Genomic DNA, 16,721 nt, shown 5'->3' on the forward strand with positions numbered 1-16,721 from the left:
TCAGATCAGTTTACTAAAGAAATATGCGTATTTCCTAAAGCATATAATAAAGTACCAGTATGCGAAAGCATGAGTCTGAAATAATATCAATTAGCATGCTTACTGTTTGTCTTCTGAAGTCTTTAAAATAAATTACTACAGTTAATAAAATTATTTGACTTGTTTTGGGTGTTTTGAGAATACTGAAAATGTAAGCGATAGATTTATTACTTTTTTAATTTCACTGTTTTGGACTTAATCCAAACATTTTTTACTAACAAACATAATGCGGTGGAGTTTTTCTCCTCGAGCTTCCACTGAAAACGAACTCTGCCTAGTCAAACTTTAACAGTCAACAAAGACAAAGAAAGTAGAAGTAAATAAAATTTTAAAGTTATATTTGTTCAGTTAGATGGAGCTGTTATGGAAGAAAAAGAAGGAAAAATTGTATTACATGTATAATCTGCAGGGCCGGTGTTAGCATTCTGGGCGCCCCCAGCAAATGTCAAGATGTTATGTGATCCTATCTCGCCTACATTCTGACTGATGGGTTCGGAGCCGATCCTCGGCTCCGACTCGGCAAGCTTATGCCAAAGAGCGAAGTCTCTTATTGGCTGAGCTTACTATATCCCAGGATGCACCACTACCAGTCCCCCAGATCTCGTTTGCCACTAACAAGCAAAGACGTGGTCTCGAGCTTGGCTGAGCTAAGTAGTGTTTTTCACTTACTTTTCCTGTCAGGGTTTTCCTTAAAATTCAACAAAAAGCTGTTTTAACAGTTATCGTGTGTTTTTTGTGTGTGAGTGAAGATTTTTCTTGGTGAAATTCTTGTGTAGTGACTGAGTATTGTCTGACTAAAGGTCCCATTTGCGTTGAGGGCCTTCCCCTGTCAGTCTGTTGTCTGGCTAGTCCCGTATTATTTTTAGGGGTCTTAGATCCTTTAGTCTTATTTTTTTTTTCTATTTGTGACAATCCTTCTTTAAAAAAAAAAGAGAGAAAGAAGAGAGAGAGAAAAGAAATCTTTCTGTGATAGTTAGAGTGTTTTGTGTTTTTGGCTAGTTCACTGATTTGATTGCCATAATGTCACAGGCTCCTAGGCCTTCAGGGTTTAAAAAGTGCACTAAGTGCAGTTTCAAAATGTCGATCACAGATGATCACTCTCTCTGTGTATACTGTTTGGGCGCCAAACATTTGCAGGAGTCCTGCAGCGTGTGTCACACGTTTTCCTCGAGGGTCCTCCAAGAGAGGAAAAATAAACTTATTTTAAAAGGCCTTATTAAACCCTCATTTGAAGAGGCATTGGCTTCCTCTCCTTCTCCTGCTAAAAAGAAAAGGGTGTCGGCTCCGACCAGTCCGTCGGAACCGACCGCCAAAAGACATAGGCAGGCTTCTCCTTCGGCTCCACGGACTTCGGAGCCGAGGGCGGAACGGTCTGCCTCGATGCCTCCAGCCTCGACTCCTCTGGGTTCGGAGCCGACGGCTGGGGCATCGAGAGGCGGGTCACCTTCATCGGCTCCACTGATCTCGGAGCCGATGAAGGTTGTCCGCTCAGACACTTCCTCCTTGGCGCCGAAGCCCTCTTCGGCACCGATGGAAATTGGTTTGGACACTCCTTCGGCGCCGATAATTATCGAGTCGATTCGGAGCCGGTCCCCTAGTCCCTTGGAGCCGTTGGAGAGACCTACTTGGACCCGTTCGGTCTCTTCCAGGTCATCAAGGATGTCAGATTCGGACATAGACAGGGTGCTCCAAAGACTGTTCCAGTCCCCAGTCTTTCAGAAATTAGTTTCGGCTCCGACCCACTTGGCTTCGGAGCCGACAGCCCATTCCATTGCCATTCCTCCTCCGACTGCTTCGGCTCCGTCGGAGCAGGTGCTGACGGAGCCAGTAGAGATTCTAGGGTCGGCTCCGACCCTTACTCCAACCCCGGCCTTCGGGTCCGAGTTTAGCACACGGACTTCTTCGGCCGGACCCGGGGGTGACGTTTCGGGACCAATGCTGTCGGTTCCAAGCCTCCCTCTCGGTGCTTCAGCCGCGGGACTTCTGTCTGCTATCATGGCTCCGGAGACTGGACCCTCCCAGGATTCTGGGGGTCCGGCCTTCAGAGCTATGAGGAGTGCATTGGCCAAGTCTTCTTCGGCCATCTCTACGGCTTTACCGGCACCTTCCCTTGGCATGGAGACTGGGTCTTTGGCAGTTCCCCTGTCTCTAGGCAGCGGAGCCCCGGGGCCTGAGGTTACCCCCAGTGGGGTTCCCTCCTCCTGAGGGTCTTTCGGAGTTATCTTCGGAGGAGCCCCCAAGGAAGAGATTGTGCAAGAGGAAGCACGTGGACTCCCCCGATGAGTCTCTTACATCGGACACTGATCTTGATGATGCGGAGGGGTCCCCAAAGTCATCCTCGGATGATGTCTCATTTGCAGACATTCTAGAGATCCTCAAACAACGAGGCGGCTGGAATTCCAAACCCTCCGCTGATGAGTCGGTGTTCCTCAAGGCCTTGGCTCAGCCCTCCGCCTCCTGGGTGTCTCCGCCTTCGACGAGCTCCTGGATTTGGTTTGTCGGAGGGCGTGGGAACATCCAGATACTGTGGAACCAGTGCCTTCTCGCCCTAACAAATTTTTGTCTGCCCCACCCGAGAAGGAGTTCTTAACAAAGGCGTGGCTGTAGATGCCATGGTGGTGGCATCTGCTACCCAGCAGGACGTGGCAGAGGCTTCAACGTCCGTCCATCCTCCTAATAAGGAGTCTAGGTGCATGGACTGCAGGAAGCGCACCCTGACTTCAGCCGCCTTTACTCTGAGGTCCCTGAATTATTTGGCACATTTCACCAGACTACAGAGGGATCTGGTCAAGGAGCTCTCAGACTCCCTCTCAGGTAACCTACCTGAGCAGCTAGCCCAGTCGGTTAGCTCTCAGTTGGCTATCCTTACCTCAATTTCTAACTCGTCCATGAGGCTCATTTCATATGCGGCGAAGGGGCGGGCAGGCACAGGTGTGGCTCTCACGGAGACGAGCCTGGCTCTGTTTGTGTCATTTCGGAGGCCTTCAAGTCTTCCTTTGCCGACGCTCCCTTTGATGGGTCCTCTTTGTTTGGACCCAAGGTAAAAGACACTCTTACCCGCTGTGAGCAAGAGGGAAAGACTTTATCTGCCGTAGGAGCACGTTATTCCACTCCCTTTGGCCTTATCCCAAGGCTAAAGAGGAGGGAAGATGTGGTTCCAAATCACAGAAATTCTTTCCTCAACAGCAGGAAGATTTGCCTTCCAGAGGCAGAGGATGGGGAAATTTTTCTGGGAGACGCCGTCCCAGAGGCGGCAGAGGCCCCCGCAACACTGGAGACCGCGAGTCCTTTCGTGGCACTTCAGCCTCCCACCCTCCATGGGGGATTGCCCGGCTGTGCTGCTCGAGCCAGTCGGGTGCCGTTTTGCCAAGCACCTAAAAGCCTGGGAGTCTATTATTCAGGACAGATGGGTGCTTCGGATTATTGCCGGAGGTTACACCATTCCCTTCACACACTCACCCCCACCGTCCAAAAAAATCCCGGATCCACCACCCAGTCAAAGGGAAATTGCAGCCGTAGAAGCTTCAAAGCTGCTAGAAAAAGGAGTCATCCAACCGGTCCCCACAGACCAGATCGGATCCGGAAATTACTCAAGGTTCTTTTAGTGCCAAAAGACAGGGGACCTGAGACCCATTTTGGATCTCAGCAAACTAAACCAGTCCGTCATGAAGTCCAAATTCGAATGGTCACTTTACAATCCATTCTCCCATTGTTGGAGAAAGATGTTTGGATGTGCTCCATAGATCTCAAGGACGCCTATTATCACATACCGATACATCAGGCGTCCAGGAGGTATCTGCGCTTCAGCCTGGGAGACAGTCATTTCCAATTTTGTGCACTGCCCTTTGGTCTCACCACAGCCCCCAGGGTGTTCACCAAGTGTTTGGCAGTAGTGACTGCTCACCTGAGGAGTCTCGGATTCCAAGTGTTTCCCTATCTGGACGACTGGCTCCTGACTGCCACCACCAGGCATCTACTACTAGAGAACCTACAAGCCACCATCTCCCTGGGTGCTTCCCTGGGAATTACATTCAACTGGTCAAAGTCTGTCTTGCTGCCTTCTCAGCGCATAAGATTCATAGGAGCAGAGATAGACTCAAAATTAATGCGAATCTTCCTTCCTACCGAAAGGATACAAACATTACAAGATCAAGTCCGAGCCCTGCTTCTAAGATCCAAAGCCCCAGCCAGGATGGTCCTGCAACTTTTAGGTTCAATGTCTGCCACGGTTCTCCTAGTTCCTCTGGCAAGATTGCACATGAGGATTCTTCAGTGGCTGTTATCAACACAATGGTCTTTTCAGGATCTCCCCCTCAATCATCACATACTGATTACAGAAACGCAAACGGGACCTCCGCTGGTGGCTTCTGCCATCCAATCTGAATCAGGGAAGACCTTTTGTTATACCCTCCGTGGCCACCTTGACGGATGCCTCCCAGACGGGTGGGAGGGCATTGTCTGGGCAGGTCAGTTCAGGGTTCTTGGCTTCCAAACGAAACATTTCTCCATATCAATGTGTTGGAAATGAGGGCTGTACTTCTGTCCCTACAAGCCTCCACAAGTTTCTCCTCAAGGCATTATCGCCATCCACACAGACAACATGTCGGTGGTCTGGTATCTAAACAAACAAGGAGGGACCAGATCTTACCCCTTTGCAGAGAGGCCATGAGGGTGTGGGAATGGGCAGTGGCTACCAAGCGCTTCCTGGTAGCGACCCACATTCCAGGAAAATCCAATGTATTGGCAGACAGACTGAGCAGGACTATTCTCTCTCCTCACGAGTGGTCTCTGAACAAACAGTAGCAGCTCAGATTTTCAAAGATGGGGATTCCGTGCTGCGACCTGTTTGCAACACCACAAAACACGAAGTGCAAAGGTTCTTTTCCTTGACCCCGCCAAGGGAGGCAGCTACGGATGCTCTAGTCCAACCTTGGCCAACAGGACTGCTTTATGCTTTCCTCCGATTCCACTCCTCCCCAAAGTCATCCAGAAAGCTTCCCAATTGGGGTCCACAATGATTCTAATTGCTCCGTACTGGCCTCGTCAGGTATGGTTCCCCTACCTACAGAAATATACTCTGGACGGTCCTTGGTTCTTGGATCTAACTCCGGACCTTCTGGTTCATCAGTCGGGACAACAGCACCAGTCCCTTCACACCTTGAAATTAACAGCTTGGCTCCTCCACTTCCGACTTTAGTCAGAAATCACACCTTGGACCCGGAAGTTATTCACATTTTATCTTCAGCCCACAAACCCACCACTAAGAAATTGTATCACAGTAAGTGGAAGAGGTTTGCTATCTGGGCTCAACTCAGAGGCTTAGACCCTATTACTGCCCGTTACCAGAGGTCTTGAAATTTTAACATCCTTGTTTAATCAAGGATCTTCAGTCTCTACTATTAAAGTCCAACTAGCAGCTATCTCCAAATTTCACGAATCCATAGACCCACCGTTGATGAGCAGCAGATTATGTAAAACTTTCATGAAAGGTGCTGTGCTTTTAAGACCCCAGTTTTTCATCCTGCCTCCGTGGGATCTTGATTTGGTACTTCGTGCCTTAACATCTTCCCCCTTTGAACCAGCTGCTACATGTGAGTTGAAATATCTGTCTTGGAAAACTGCCTTCTTAATTGCAATTACCTCTGCAAGAAGAGTTTCAGAACTTCAAGCCCTATCTATCAAACCACCGTACTTGATTTTTCACAAGGATAGAGTATCACTTAGACCTAACCCATCTTTTGTCCCAAAGTTTGCTCTAATCTCTGTCTCCAACAATCTTTAGAGCTACCAGTTTTCTTTCCAAAATTTTCAAACAAAGCGGAATATACCTTCCATACGTTGGATGTTCACAGGCAATTACGCTTCTATCTAGATAGGACTCAGCAAATTCGGAAAACAGATCAATTGTTTGTGTCCTTTTCAGATAATAAACTGGGTCAAACCATCACTAAAGCTACTATTGCCAAATGGATCAGAGATTGCATAACTCAAGCTTATTCCTCTTCAAGTAAGCAACTTACAACATCTGTCAAAGCTCACTCTACTAGAGCTATGGCTACCTCTATTGCATTCCATTCCAAGCTCGCTATTTCTGAAATTTGTGCTGCGGCTACTTGGTCCAACCCGCACACTTTCATTTCCCACTATAAATTGGATGTGGCATCTAAAGGACGAGCATCATTTGGTTCCACGGTACTCAGGAGTGTTTTCCAGTGAGCCACCCAGGATTTAGGTGCTAGGACGCTGTCCCATCAGTCAGAATGTAGGCGAGATAGGATCACATAACATCTTTTAGTTATGTACTCACCATAACTTCAGATGTTTGGGATCCATCTCGCCTACATTCCTAATACCCACCCTCCTTCCCTGCCTTCGAGATCAGAAGAGATTGAACGGTTTGGGTTCTACTGTTTTTTATCTTGTATCATCTGTCAATGTTATATAAGCAGTGCATGCGTGTGTGCATGTATGCGGACAAACTAGATCTGGGGGACTGGTAGTGGTGCATCCTGGGATATAGTAAGCTCAGCCAATAAGAGACTTCGCTCTTTGGCATAAGCGTGCTGAGTCGGAGCCGAGGATTGGCTCCGAACCCATCAGTCAGAATGTAGGCGAGATGGATCCCAAACATCTGAAGTTATGGTGAGTACATAACTAAAAGTTAGGCATTTCCAGTGTAAGTATCACCCTGTCACTGTCACCCTTCCTAAGCATCTTTTTAGTTCATACTGCAAACTTTTAGGAATAGTATTCACAGACAGACCTGTAGCTATAGTACTCTTACATTATAACAGGTCAACATACCATACTATATCGGCCCATCTCACAAAGGGACATTTACAGTTACTGTCATTTAGTTGCAACAATGATACATCACAACAACTCTATGTAACTGTCTGGACTTGGGTGAAATGGCACCATAGTCCTACTGTTTCAGTCTCCCCACACACAAACACCCTACACACACATACCCTCCAGTCCTCCCCTCTGTTTCTCTCCATGTTGGGCTCCCCATACAATGTACTTCTTTTCTCACATTTTGCCTTATTCTTCAGCTTTTTCAAGACACCATGAATTTCTATATGCTCTGAAGTGCATTTTTAAGTTTTTTTTTCCTTTTCACACAAACCTTTTCATCCAATGATTGCATAAACATAAATTTTGATCAAAGAAAAATTCAGTGTTTCTGTTCAGCTTTAGCTTTCCTGACATCCTTTCAACATACCTTTCCTAACCAAGACAGCACAGTAGTAATCATTTAGGAAATAATACAAATAAGCCAGGGTTCCAAGAAGCCATAGGGTTATAGATGCTCTGGGATGCACTTTAGAGCATTTTCCCATCCTTTTAATTCAATAGAGGCCAAAACTAAAATCATGAGTAAGAAAATAATTTCATTTTTATTTTTTTTTCTTTCAAGGAAGATATTAAGTTGTGATCAAGGCTAAATATTCAAAGCTGACAAAATAGTAGCTGACAATAAACTAACAGACCAATTGTTGTGAGGATACATAGGTCTATCTCAGATTACTGCCTGCCTCCCTAACTCCCCCCCCCCCCAAAAAAAAGACAGTCACTGTCTATGCATCCCACTGGTGTTAGATTTGGATGAAAGCAGAGGCAGAAATTGTCACAGTCATGTATTTCAAGTGACTGCTGACGTAAATATGCATAGCATGCCTCCTCACTCCTCACCCGTAGCCCCCAAAGACAGCCACCAGTATACATGCCTGAAGTAGGATTGTGAGGAAACTGAAAAAAATAATGATTATAGTAACGTATTCTACTTTATTGATCCTAGACAGTAAAGTGACCCTAGAGAAGTTACAGTAACCTTTTTTTGTACACCTGTGAGGTCTGTCAGAAAAGTAAAACAAACAATAACCGCACTGTCCTTAGGCCAAACATAAGCTATACTGACCTCCTGTGCACACCTCTAAGGTTTGACTGTGATGAAAATTAAAGAAGTAATAACCACACAATCCCTATCCCCCACCACCACCAGCACCCATAACCTACAGCAGTTTTCTATACATACATCTAAGCAGGGCTGGTTTTAGAATGTGTGTAGTTGAGAGCAGTGGTCATTATCAGTTCTATCCTAACAGGGTCATATCACAGCCCTGTTCAGGTTAAAGAGCATAATCAGAAAATTAATACATTTTTTCCTCCTCATTTTTCCCCAACCAGCAACAGCTTTTGTGAGGCCCCCCACACAGTCAAGGGTGATTAAGGGAGCCTCCTGTATCCATTTATACAGTATGCAGAGTATGGGCCATCGGAATCCCAGAAGATCTAAGTGTTTGACTGTTTTGTGATATATTTTATGCCTTACTTTTGAAATATAATTACTTGTTAGCTGTAGTTTTTACCGATACCCAGAAGAATAACATACGTGTCCTAGTATTACTTGTAATATATTTTATGCCTTACTTTTGAAATATAATTACTTGTTAGCTGTAGGTTTTACTGATACCCAGAAGAATAACATATGTGTCCTAGTATTACTGGGTGTGCACAGATAAAAATCAGTGATACTGTTTACAAACACACACACAAGCATAAGCCGTAGCAATATTAGTCTTGTACATATTTCAGCAAATAGCACTACATTGTGCAACACTGATACTGTCACACCATGTCAGCGACTACTGATTAGCAGTCATCAAACAGTATCAGGAGTAAGTCACTTATTTACCTCATTGACCTTCCCTGATTTTGCTCATACTTTTGCTCTGTCCTTTGTAAAAAAGTTTGATTTGCTGGTAAAGTATTCAGAATTACAGACAGTCAATAAATCCAGACATCAGAGTTTTATACTTCTTATTGTCCAAAAAATGCATGTTGATGCAATAGCTGTTATTGTATTAACTTTTAAGTGAATTAGAGTAATACTTAAAGTGTGTTCTTAATTTTGGAGACTTTCTTCTGCTATTATTTTTGGCATTGAGCTGAATTCTTCAGCAAAGAAGTTGAGAGTTATAGTATCACATGTTCTGCCAGTATTAATAAAACTCCCTGAAAGAGAAAACCATCCCTGAAAACTGGAATCATCAGCTCTTCTTAAGATGCAAGATATGCACTGAGATCGGTCACTCTGGGCTGTTAATCTCTCTAGTGCTTATCTTGCTCGTGCTCATTATCACCTTTATCCTAAAAGGGTTATATCACAGCCATGTTCAGGTTAAGGAGTGTAATTGTGAAATTAATACATTTTTTAATCCTCATTTTTCCTTAACCAGCAGTAGCTTTTGTGGGGTCCCCACACAGTCAAGGATGGTTAAAGGGCCCCCCTGCAGCCATGGGTATTGCAGGTAGCTAATGCTGGCTATGTTGTTCGTTTTAGTGAAGTTAATGTCCACCAGTAGGGTTTGTGGCACTACATCAGCGGTAAAATATTTTATGGAATTGTGAAGCCTGTTACTTGTTAAAACACTGTTACTATAACCAGATATATCTTTGAATTTTAAAGGAGTTGCAAGTAAGAGTCATTATCCACCTGGTTTCTAAGTATAAAAAATTGCTGTAATAGCTTTTGTTAGTTTGACAGACATGTTTCAAAATATCAGGATGACATAACTTGCTGTGGTTCCCCCCCCACATCCGCAGGGTTCACTGGTGCCTAAAGCCGGCTATGATACTCTGAGCTTTAATGAACTGATTTATTGTGTCCAACATTTTGCATGTGGAATGGTCAGAGATCAGCTTTACTAAGAAGGCTAATATCCTTGTACAGAGCTGAGAAAAAAAAACTCTTTGGTAAATTTCCAAGAAAATCATTATGTAACTTGAAATAAAATGCTTTCTTCTGATTTTTTCTTCTCTGTTTGATATCCTGCAGTTGTAAGACGAAAGATGAATTTTCAGAGCATTTATGATGCAGTTTGTGGAGGTGATGCAGAAGCAGTTGCTTCATTCTTGAAGAATGGTGCAAGTATAAATGATCCTGATCCAGTACACAAGTTTACTCCTTTGCATTGGGCAGCCCACTCAGGGAGTTTAGAGGTAAAGAATTTTTAATCATTAATCTGAGTTGTGCTAAACTAGGCAGTACTGTAACCATCTAATGAGTAAGTCATGAAATCAAATGTGCCAGTAATGCGATTCATTGAGTAATACTTTTTAACTTTACAGCTCATTTAACTCTCGCTATGAAAGAAAAAAAATATATATATAGTAAGCATTAGAAATGCGTATATTTTTAAAGCCCTCTGCATGCCAACCCTCAACCCCACCCCCAACTATAACCTATAAAGCCCATTTGTTCCTTATGGGGGTGAGAACCTTCATTAACCCATTAATTCCCCCTTCAGGTGAAAGCTGATCTCAGGGTCATCATCCAGACAGACTTCAGGGTTTCCCCGTCCCAGCCCCAGAAGCTCCTAACACTCCTTGGCATTTTCTGAGGAATGCTTATACTGCTTGCATTTGGGGGAGGAGCACACAAGCTTCCCCTTATGACTGCTGCCTAACCTGTGCACCTACACTGGAGCAGCACATATTTTTCATTGGACTCCACAGGCTGTACTACCAACAGCTCTCAATGGGTGTCACCCAAACAGCAAGCAAAGTCACTGATCAGTCCTGTCCTCCTGCCCCACTCATTCCATTTCTCATGCAGACTGATAAAACATAGGTCATCTGAGTCTATCCTTCTGTTCCACAGGAATGGGCTTATTAGAAATATTTTTTATAAAATCAAATTTATATTGCATCAGTAGACAGAGGTTTACAATAATTCATTTTTAGAGAAGAGGTAGTAGGAAAGAAAAAAGTGAGAGAAAGGAGGACTGTTAGATGGAATTTGAGTTCTGAAGGGAGAGATAAGAATACATTTTAATAGAAATAGTGTACAGATTCAGAAAATAGAATAGATTTGACAGTAAACATAAGAGTAGCAAGTGGTGGAATGAAAGTGAAAGAGACTATTTGTGAGAGACAAAGATGCTTGTGGAGATAACCTGGTAAGTAGACAGTCCAACTGACAGGAAAAAAGTAAATGAAACTTAAAATATGCAGCAGTTGCAAATGTTAACAAAGATGCAACTTAAAATTTCTTGAAAAGAATTAGTTGTTTAGCATTGCAGGGCCCCTGCTTGATAAAGCATGTTGAATCTTAGATGTGTGAAAGGCGTTTTTCTTGGATGTAAGAGGAAGACCGTAGCAGCCAGACAAATGGAAATTTCACAAGCGTTCTGTCATAATTTACCCTGGGCTTGGTAATGTCAGAGTTAGAGCAGAGAGGGATTCAAGGGCTCCCTCCTTGTTTAGGAGATGCAGAGTTGAAGCCCCATGCCAACAGAAAACACAATTACCAAAAGCTCAGACCAAATTACCTTAAAATAATTGGTCCTTGAAGAAGTCAACTTCATCCTGTGTGACATTTTGGGATAAGAGTATTTGCAGTCCTGGAGAGATGGATATGGATATGAGTATATGCTTGTATGAGAGGAAAGAAGTTAGAGGGGGCCAGACCTCTGATGGGTTTATAGCTAGTCACTCAGAAATGGCTGGGTATCCTCTTTTGATATTTAGTTAGCCAAGAAAACTATAAAAAATGCAGATAAGTTTCTTTATTTCCATCCTGAGAATGTTAGAATGAATTATTTTACTCTCATCAGGGTAGTATTATAGGTACAGGTAAGCCAGATATTCTCATAAAACTGGTAATTCTCATTCTGGCAGTTATTTAGTAATGTCTTCCTGAAAGAATCAGTATGACTACCTATAATGCTCAGTTTCCTGTACAAGATCTAAAGCTGCTTAGAAAAGTATGAATTATCAAGTATACAGATGCTTTGAAATGTGGTCCATTACAATTAGTGATACAAGGGTTCCCAAGTTTCAGAAAACCATAAATACTTTAGGGACATAGGTCTACTCTAATTACAAGTATGAATTAATGAAAATAATGAACTTAGATGCAAGCAATCCTGAACAGGTATATACGTTTTATACTATTTCTGTCTATTTCTATAAAGGTTGTTTAGAGAAGAAAGACCTTGGAATAACAGTTTATAACAGCAAATCCTGTAATAATGACACTGAATGTGGAAAAAATGGGATGTTGTGTATACCAAGTCAGAGATGGTTGTGTCTCAGAGTATTCATTTTTCTTTAGGGTATGACATTCTTTGAGTTTGTAAATAGCAGGGGTGTGAGGAAGGGCTTACTCCCTTGCAAAAAAAAAAAAAAATGTAGAAGAGAATAGCAATTGTCAACATTCACTGTTCTGCTGTAATTTCACAGCATTCTTTGTAATTCAGGACTCAAAATTACAGGTCTCAGAATTATAGTAAGGAACCATTAATTTAGTGTACCTAAAGCTAAAGAAGTGATGGGGTGCATTAGAATCTGTGTTTCACAGCACAGAGAAGAAAGTATTTCTTAGGATAGGACCTCATCGGAGGTAATGAAAGAACCTGTTGCTTTTAAAGGAATAATTGCTTTCAGAGTTATTCCATCTTCAGAACTTGAAAAACTTGCCAGAAGGAAAGGAGCCCCTTGAAAAGGTGACTTGCTTGTCACAAAACTCCTAAAGAGTAAAGATGTAGGATGGCTGTGATGGGTAGACTTACAGGAACATCTGTACCACACAGTTTATCGATGCCACCTCTCCGTAATACTGCACATGTGGCCCAGGCACTCTCGCAAGCTTCACAAAGATTATTGATAACCCCACCCCAATCAGCTCAGCTATGTCTGCATTGGTCTCTGCCTTTTCTTGTATAATAGCCCTGCACAATCCTTGAGTAGTGCCCATAGATGAGATCTAGAGGGGACAGCACCCATGACATAGCCGCATACCAATACACCAACTCCTGATGTCCTCATCACACTCAGCAGAGCTGACTGCAACCAAGGGTGACTCTACTGCTAAAGATAAGCATGCTTCATGTGCTAATGTGTTCATCACATCCATCCTGCTCTACTGTGGCATCTCAGGCCTATTGGTTTGGTTGTACAGGTTCAGGAACTGTGTCTATAGAAGGGGGAAGGGATAAGGTGATCACATTACCCATGTTTACCACTAAGACTAGTATCACAAACTGTGCCAGGATTTGGCTGCCGTCATTTTTTTTCAAAACACCTTTATTGAATTATCACTTGTCACACCAATAAATTTACATTCATATAAAAGTAATCAAAGTGTAATTTCATAAACATTGTACTTCACATATATTTCTACATATCAAATAACTTAAGCAACATTACATAAATTATTAGATTCCTGCCTTTTTTAAACAAGAAATATCTTTATTAAACCATCACTTACTGTAGACAAAAATACATTTATATAAATGAAAACAAACCACACCAACGCAATCCTATTTGCAAGCATTTTGCATCACAAAACATGCTGACATACTCCCGGTTGCAAACATTATGCATCACTTATAATCTAACAGATCATCTTCAGTCAAACATTACATAGTTCATTTACATCCTGCCACCTTTTAAACCTTATTCCTCCCTTGTATGCATTGTTCACACAATTGCCATTTTTTTCTATGTAATTTGCTCCTATCATTTTCTAAAGATCTCAATTCCAGTTTTATCTCTGTTACTATATTCACTACTTCTAGTATAGATGGCTTAGATTTTGATTTCCATTTTTGACATCCACCATTATTAGACACAGCAAGGCTTTATCATTTCTAGGCAGTTCCGATTCTGTATCATAGCTTGATTTTTTGGCAGCCACCATTATTAGACACAGCAAGGCCTTACCATGTCTAGGCAATTCCGATTCTGTATCATAGCTCAGAAAAATCATCTTCCTTATCAGACCAATCTGCCCACCCAGCATCTCTGACAGTGCATCCCACAGGGAATCCTTAAAGTCTGCCAACTCACTGCACTCCCAGAAAATATGTTCCCAATTACCTCTTTCTTCTCAGTCACACCTCCAGCATTTGCTGTCTGCCTGAGGAAAAATTCTCTGGAGACTACTTGGGGTATATAAATATCTATGTAAACATTTCCAGGCAAAAATCCTAAATCTTCTAGATTTTGTTGCATATTGGCAAGACATACATATATCCTCCCACTTTTTCTTTGTGAATTGCTTATCTAGTCTCTCTTCCCAATCCTTTCTAACCTCCTCTGGTAGATTCTTATAGTTATCATGCAATATTTTGTATGCTGTACTAATTATTTCTTTTTAATGGCAGATTCTGTTCTAGATTCTACTAAAAACTACCAGTGCTGGTCTTTCATTTAAGACCCCCCACCCCTATTTATTTCTCTTTGCTTATACTGTGATATCAATCCTTGATAGGAAGGCAGTCTCTAACCTGCAGTCCAAATAAATTCTTGCCATCTTCCCATTCTATTATCTTTGCCTCCCTAGTTATTTGCTCCCAATACCTTGGCTCCTTTGCCTGTTTTCACCAATAAATTCCAGCCCCCTCTTGCCTGTTGTCTATTTCCCTAATTGCAGTCATCCCTATCATCAGAATCTCCTTTCTCCATTCTTAGGATACTTTCTGCTACTTTATGGATCTAATATTCTGTATGATTACTATTATTCTCCTTAAAGACCTGCATCCAAAATCTCAGTCTCTATGTGTTTCCTGAACTACCCCTTAGTTCATAATCATCCCGTTCCACTTTGAATTATGGTTTTCTGCTTTTATTGGAGCCTTAACTGTGTAGCTCTGAAATACCCCTTCAAATCAGGTAATTCCAATCCGCCCTGTTCTACTGGCAGAATCAGCTCATTCCACTTGACTCTTGTCATCTTCCCCTCCCAGATAAAGTCCTTCAGCTCTTTATTAATTGCTATCCACAACTTTTCCTCTGGTCGATAAAAATATGCCTGACCTATGTATAAGACTAATGGGACTAAAAGCATTTTAACTGTTTGTTTGTATCTTGCTATCCATATCCATATAACAAAGCTTCCATTTTCTCAGTTTTTGTATTATCTTTTGTTTAGTCTCTTCCTACATATCCTTAGCTGCCATACCAGAATCATTTTTTTAATTCATACTCCTAAATACTTCATTTTATCATGTCCCCATAAATATGGATATTGCTGAAACAATTCATATGTGGGTACATAATTTACTGCTATTGTCCTTGTTTTAGCTTTATTAATTCTGTATATCGAAAAGATTTGAAACTGTTTCAAAATGTCCCACAACACTGTAATGTCTCTTTCTGACTTTGTTAGGTATAAAATAATGTCATATGCAAACAGAGCCAGCTTTTATGGCTACCATACCAATTACATCCTTGAATTTCTGAGTCTCTTATTTTCTTTGCCAGTGGTTCTAAATGTAATGTGACTATCAAAGGGGAAAGGGACACCCCTGCCTGTTTCCTCTGCTCAAGCAGAAATTATCAGAGAAGACCCCCACGCACTTTAATTTTCACCTCTTATCCCTCATATATCATCCTAATCAACCTTATACTTTTTTCAGGAAATGCAGATGTTTCCATTCCCTGGTCGTTAAAAGTCCCAGCTTACTCTGTCAAATGCTTTCTTTGCATCAAGATTCACCAACAACAATGGTATGTTCTTACATTCTGCTTCCCTCTGGATCATCAGTGTTCTCTTAATGTTGTCAAATCTTTGCCTCCCCTACACAAAAGCACATTGATTCATATCTATCAATTTTGGCAATACTTTTGCCATTCTTTTAGCCATTAGATGTGAACACTTTATAATCATGGTTTAGTATTGAAATGGGCCTGTATGAAGCTGGGTCTGATGGATCTTTACCCTCTTCAGGTATTAGAGCTACCACTGCTTTCTTTCAGGATGTTGGTACTTCTCTTAAAATACTGTTAAAACCTTCCAGATCAGTTTTTTCCCTCCTAGTTTCCAAACTTCTATAAGAATCCCATCTATTCCTGTTGACTTTCCTGCAAATTGGTTATACATCACAATTTTTATCTCATCTCCTCCAATCCTAACCATAAATAATTGAGCCTCATCTACCTCTAAACTTAGCATATTTAATTCTTCTGTAAACATTTCCATTTATATATTTTATTGATTTCTATATTTCTCTGTTTTACGCAGACTTTCTTAGAATTTCCAAAATATTTCTAATACCGCTACAGGATCTGTTGTTACCGTCCTTGTTATAGGCGACAGCCCTTTCTACTGCCTGAGTCATTGTGCTAAAAGTTTTTATGCTGTAGTGTTATTAGCAAAAAAATAGTTGCTTAACCACAGTCTTTTTAAACTTATGTATATTATCAAGGCAATCCTTTATTCTCTGCTTAACATTCTGCAGTTGACCCTCTTCTTGTTCTGTGAGAATTCTGCAATACTTTAACATTTGTCAGCCACTCTAAATAATTCTTGCTACTTCTTAACCATAGCTCCCTTTCTTTTATTTCTACCCTATTTTTAAACTCCACCTTAATTTTATCCCACTCCTTAGCTGTATTTTCAGAAATAATTTCTATCCTCTCGAATAGCTCTGGAATAATCTCCACTACCCATTCCTTAAATTCCTCTGTTTTCGTCAGCTAGGTGGGAAAGTGCCAGTGTCTCATTTTTATTTTATTACCCTGTGTTTTCATTTTAGTTATTATTGGCACATGATTTGAAATAGTTATTGGGTGTGAATCAAGATCTTCAATTAAATGCACATGTTCCTCTGAAATGTAAATTCTGTGTAGCCTAGCCCACTTTTTATATATTGGGGAATAATATGTAAATT

At 41.8% G+C, this 16,721-nt stretch overlaps 1 protein-coding gene across 1 annotated transcript in view; it reads left to right on the forward strand.

Annotated features, from left to right (window-relative positions):
• Positions 1–16,721, forward strand: part of ANKRD42 (ankyrin repeat domain 42) — a 1,245,350-nt gene that overhangs the window by 117,889 nt on the left and 1,110,740 nt on the right. The window contains exon 2 of the mRNA XM_044071151.1: positions 9,881–10,044. Within this exon, the coding sequence (XP_043927086.1) occupies positions 9,881–10,044 (164 nt within the window). The remainder of the gene's footprint in view (positions 1–9,880; positions 10,045–16,721) is intronic.

The sequence above is a fragment of the Protopterus annectens genome, chromosome 5.part0 (assembly GCF_019279795.1).
Source record: "Protopterus annectens isolate FY-2018-M chromosome 5.part0, PAN1.0, whole genome shotgun sequence".
Taxonomy (NCBI): domain Eukaryota; kingdom Metazoa; phylum Chordata; order Ceratodontiformes; family Protopteridae; genus Protopterus; species Protopterus annectens.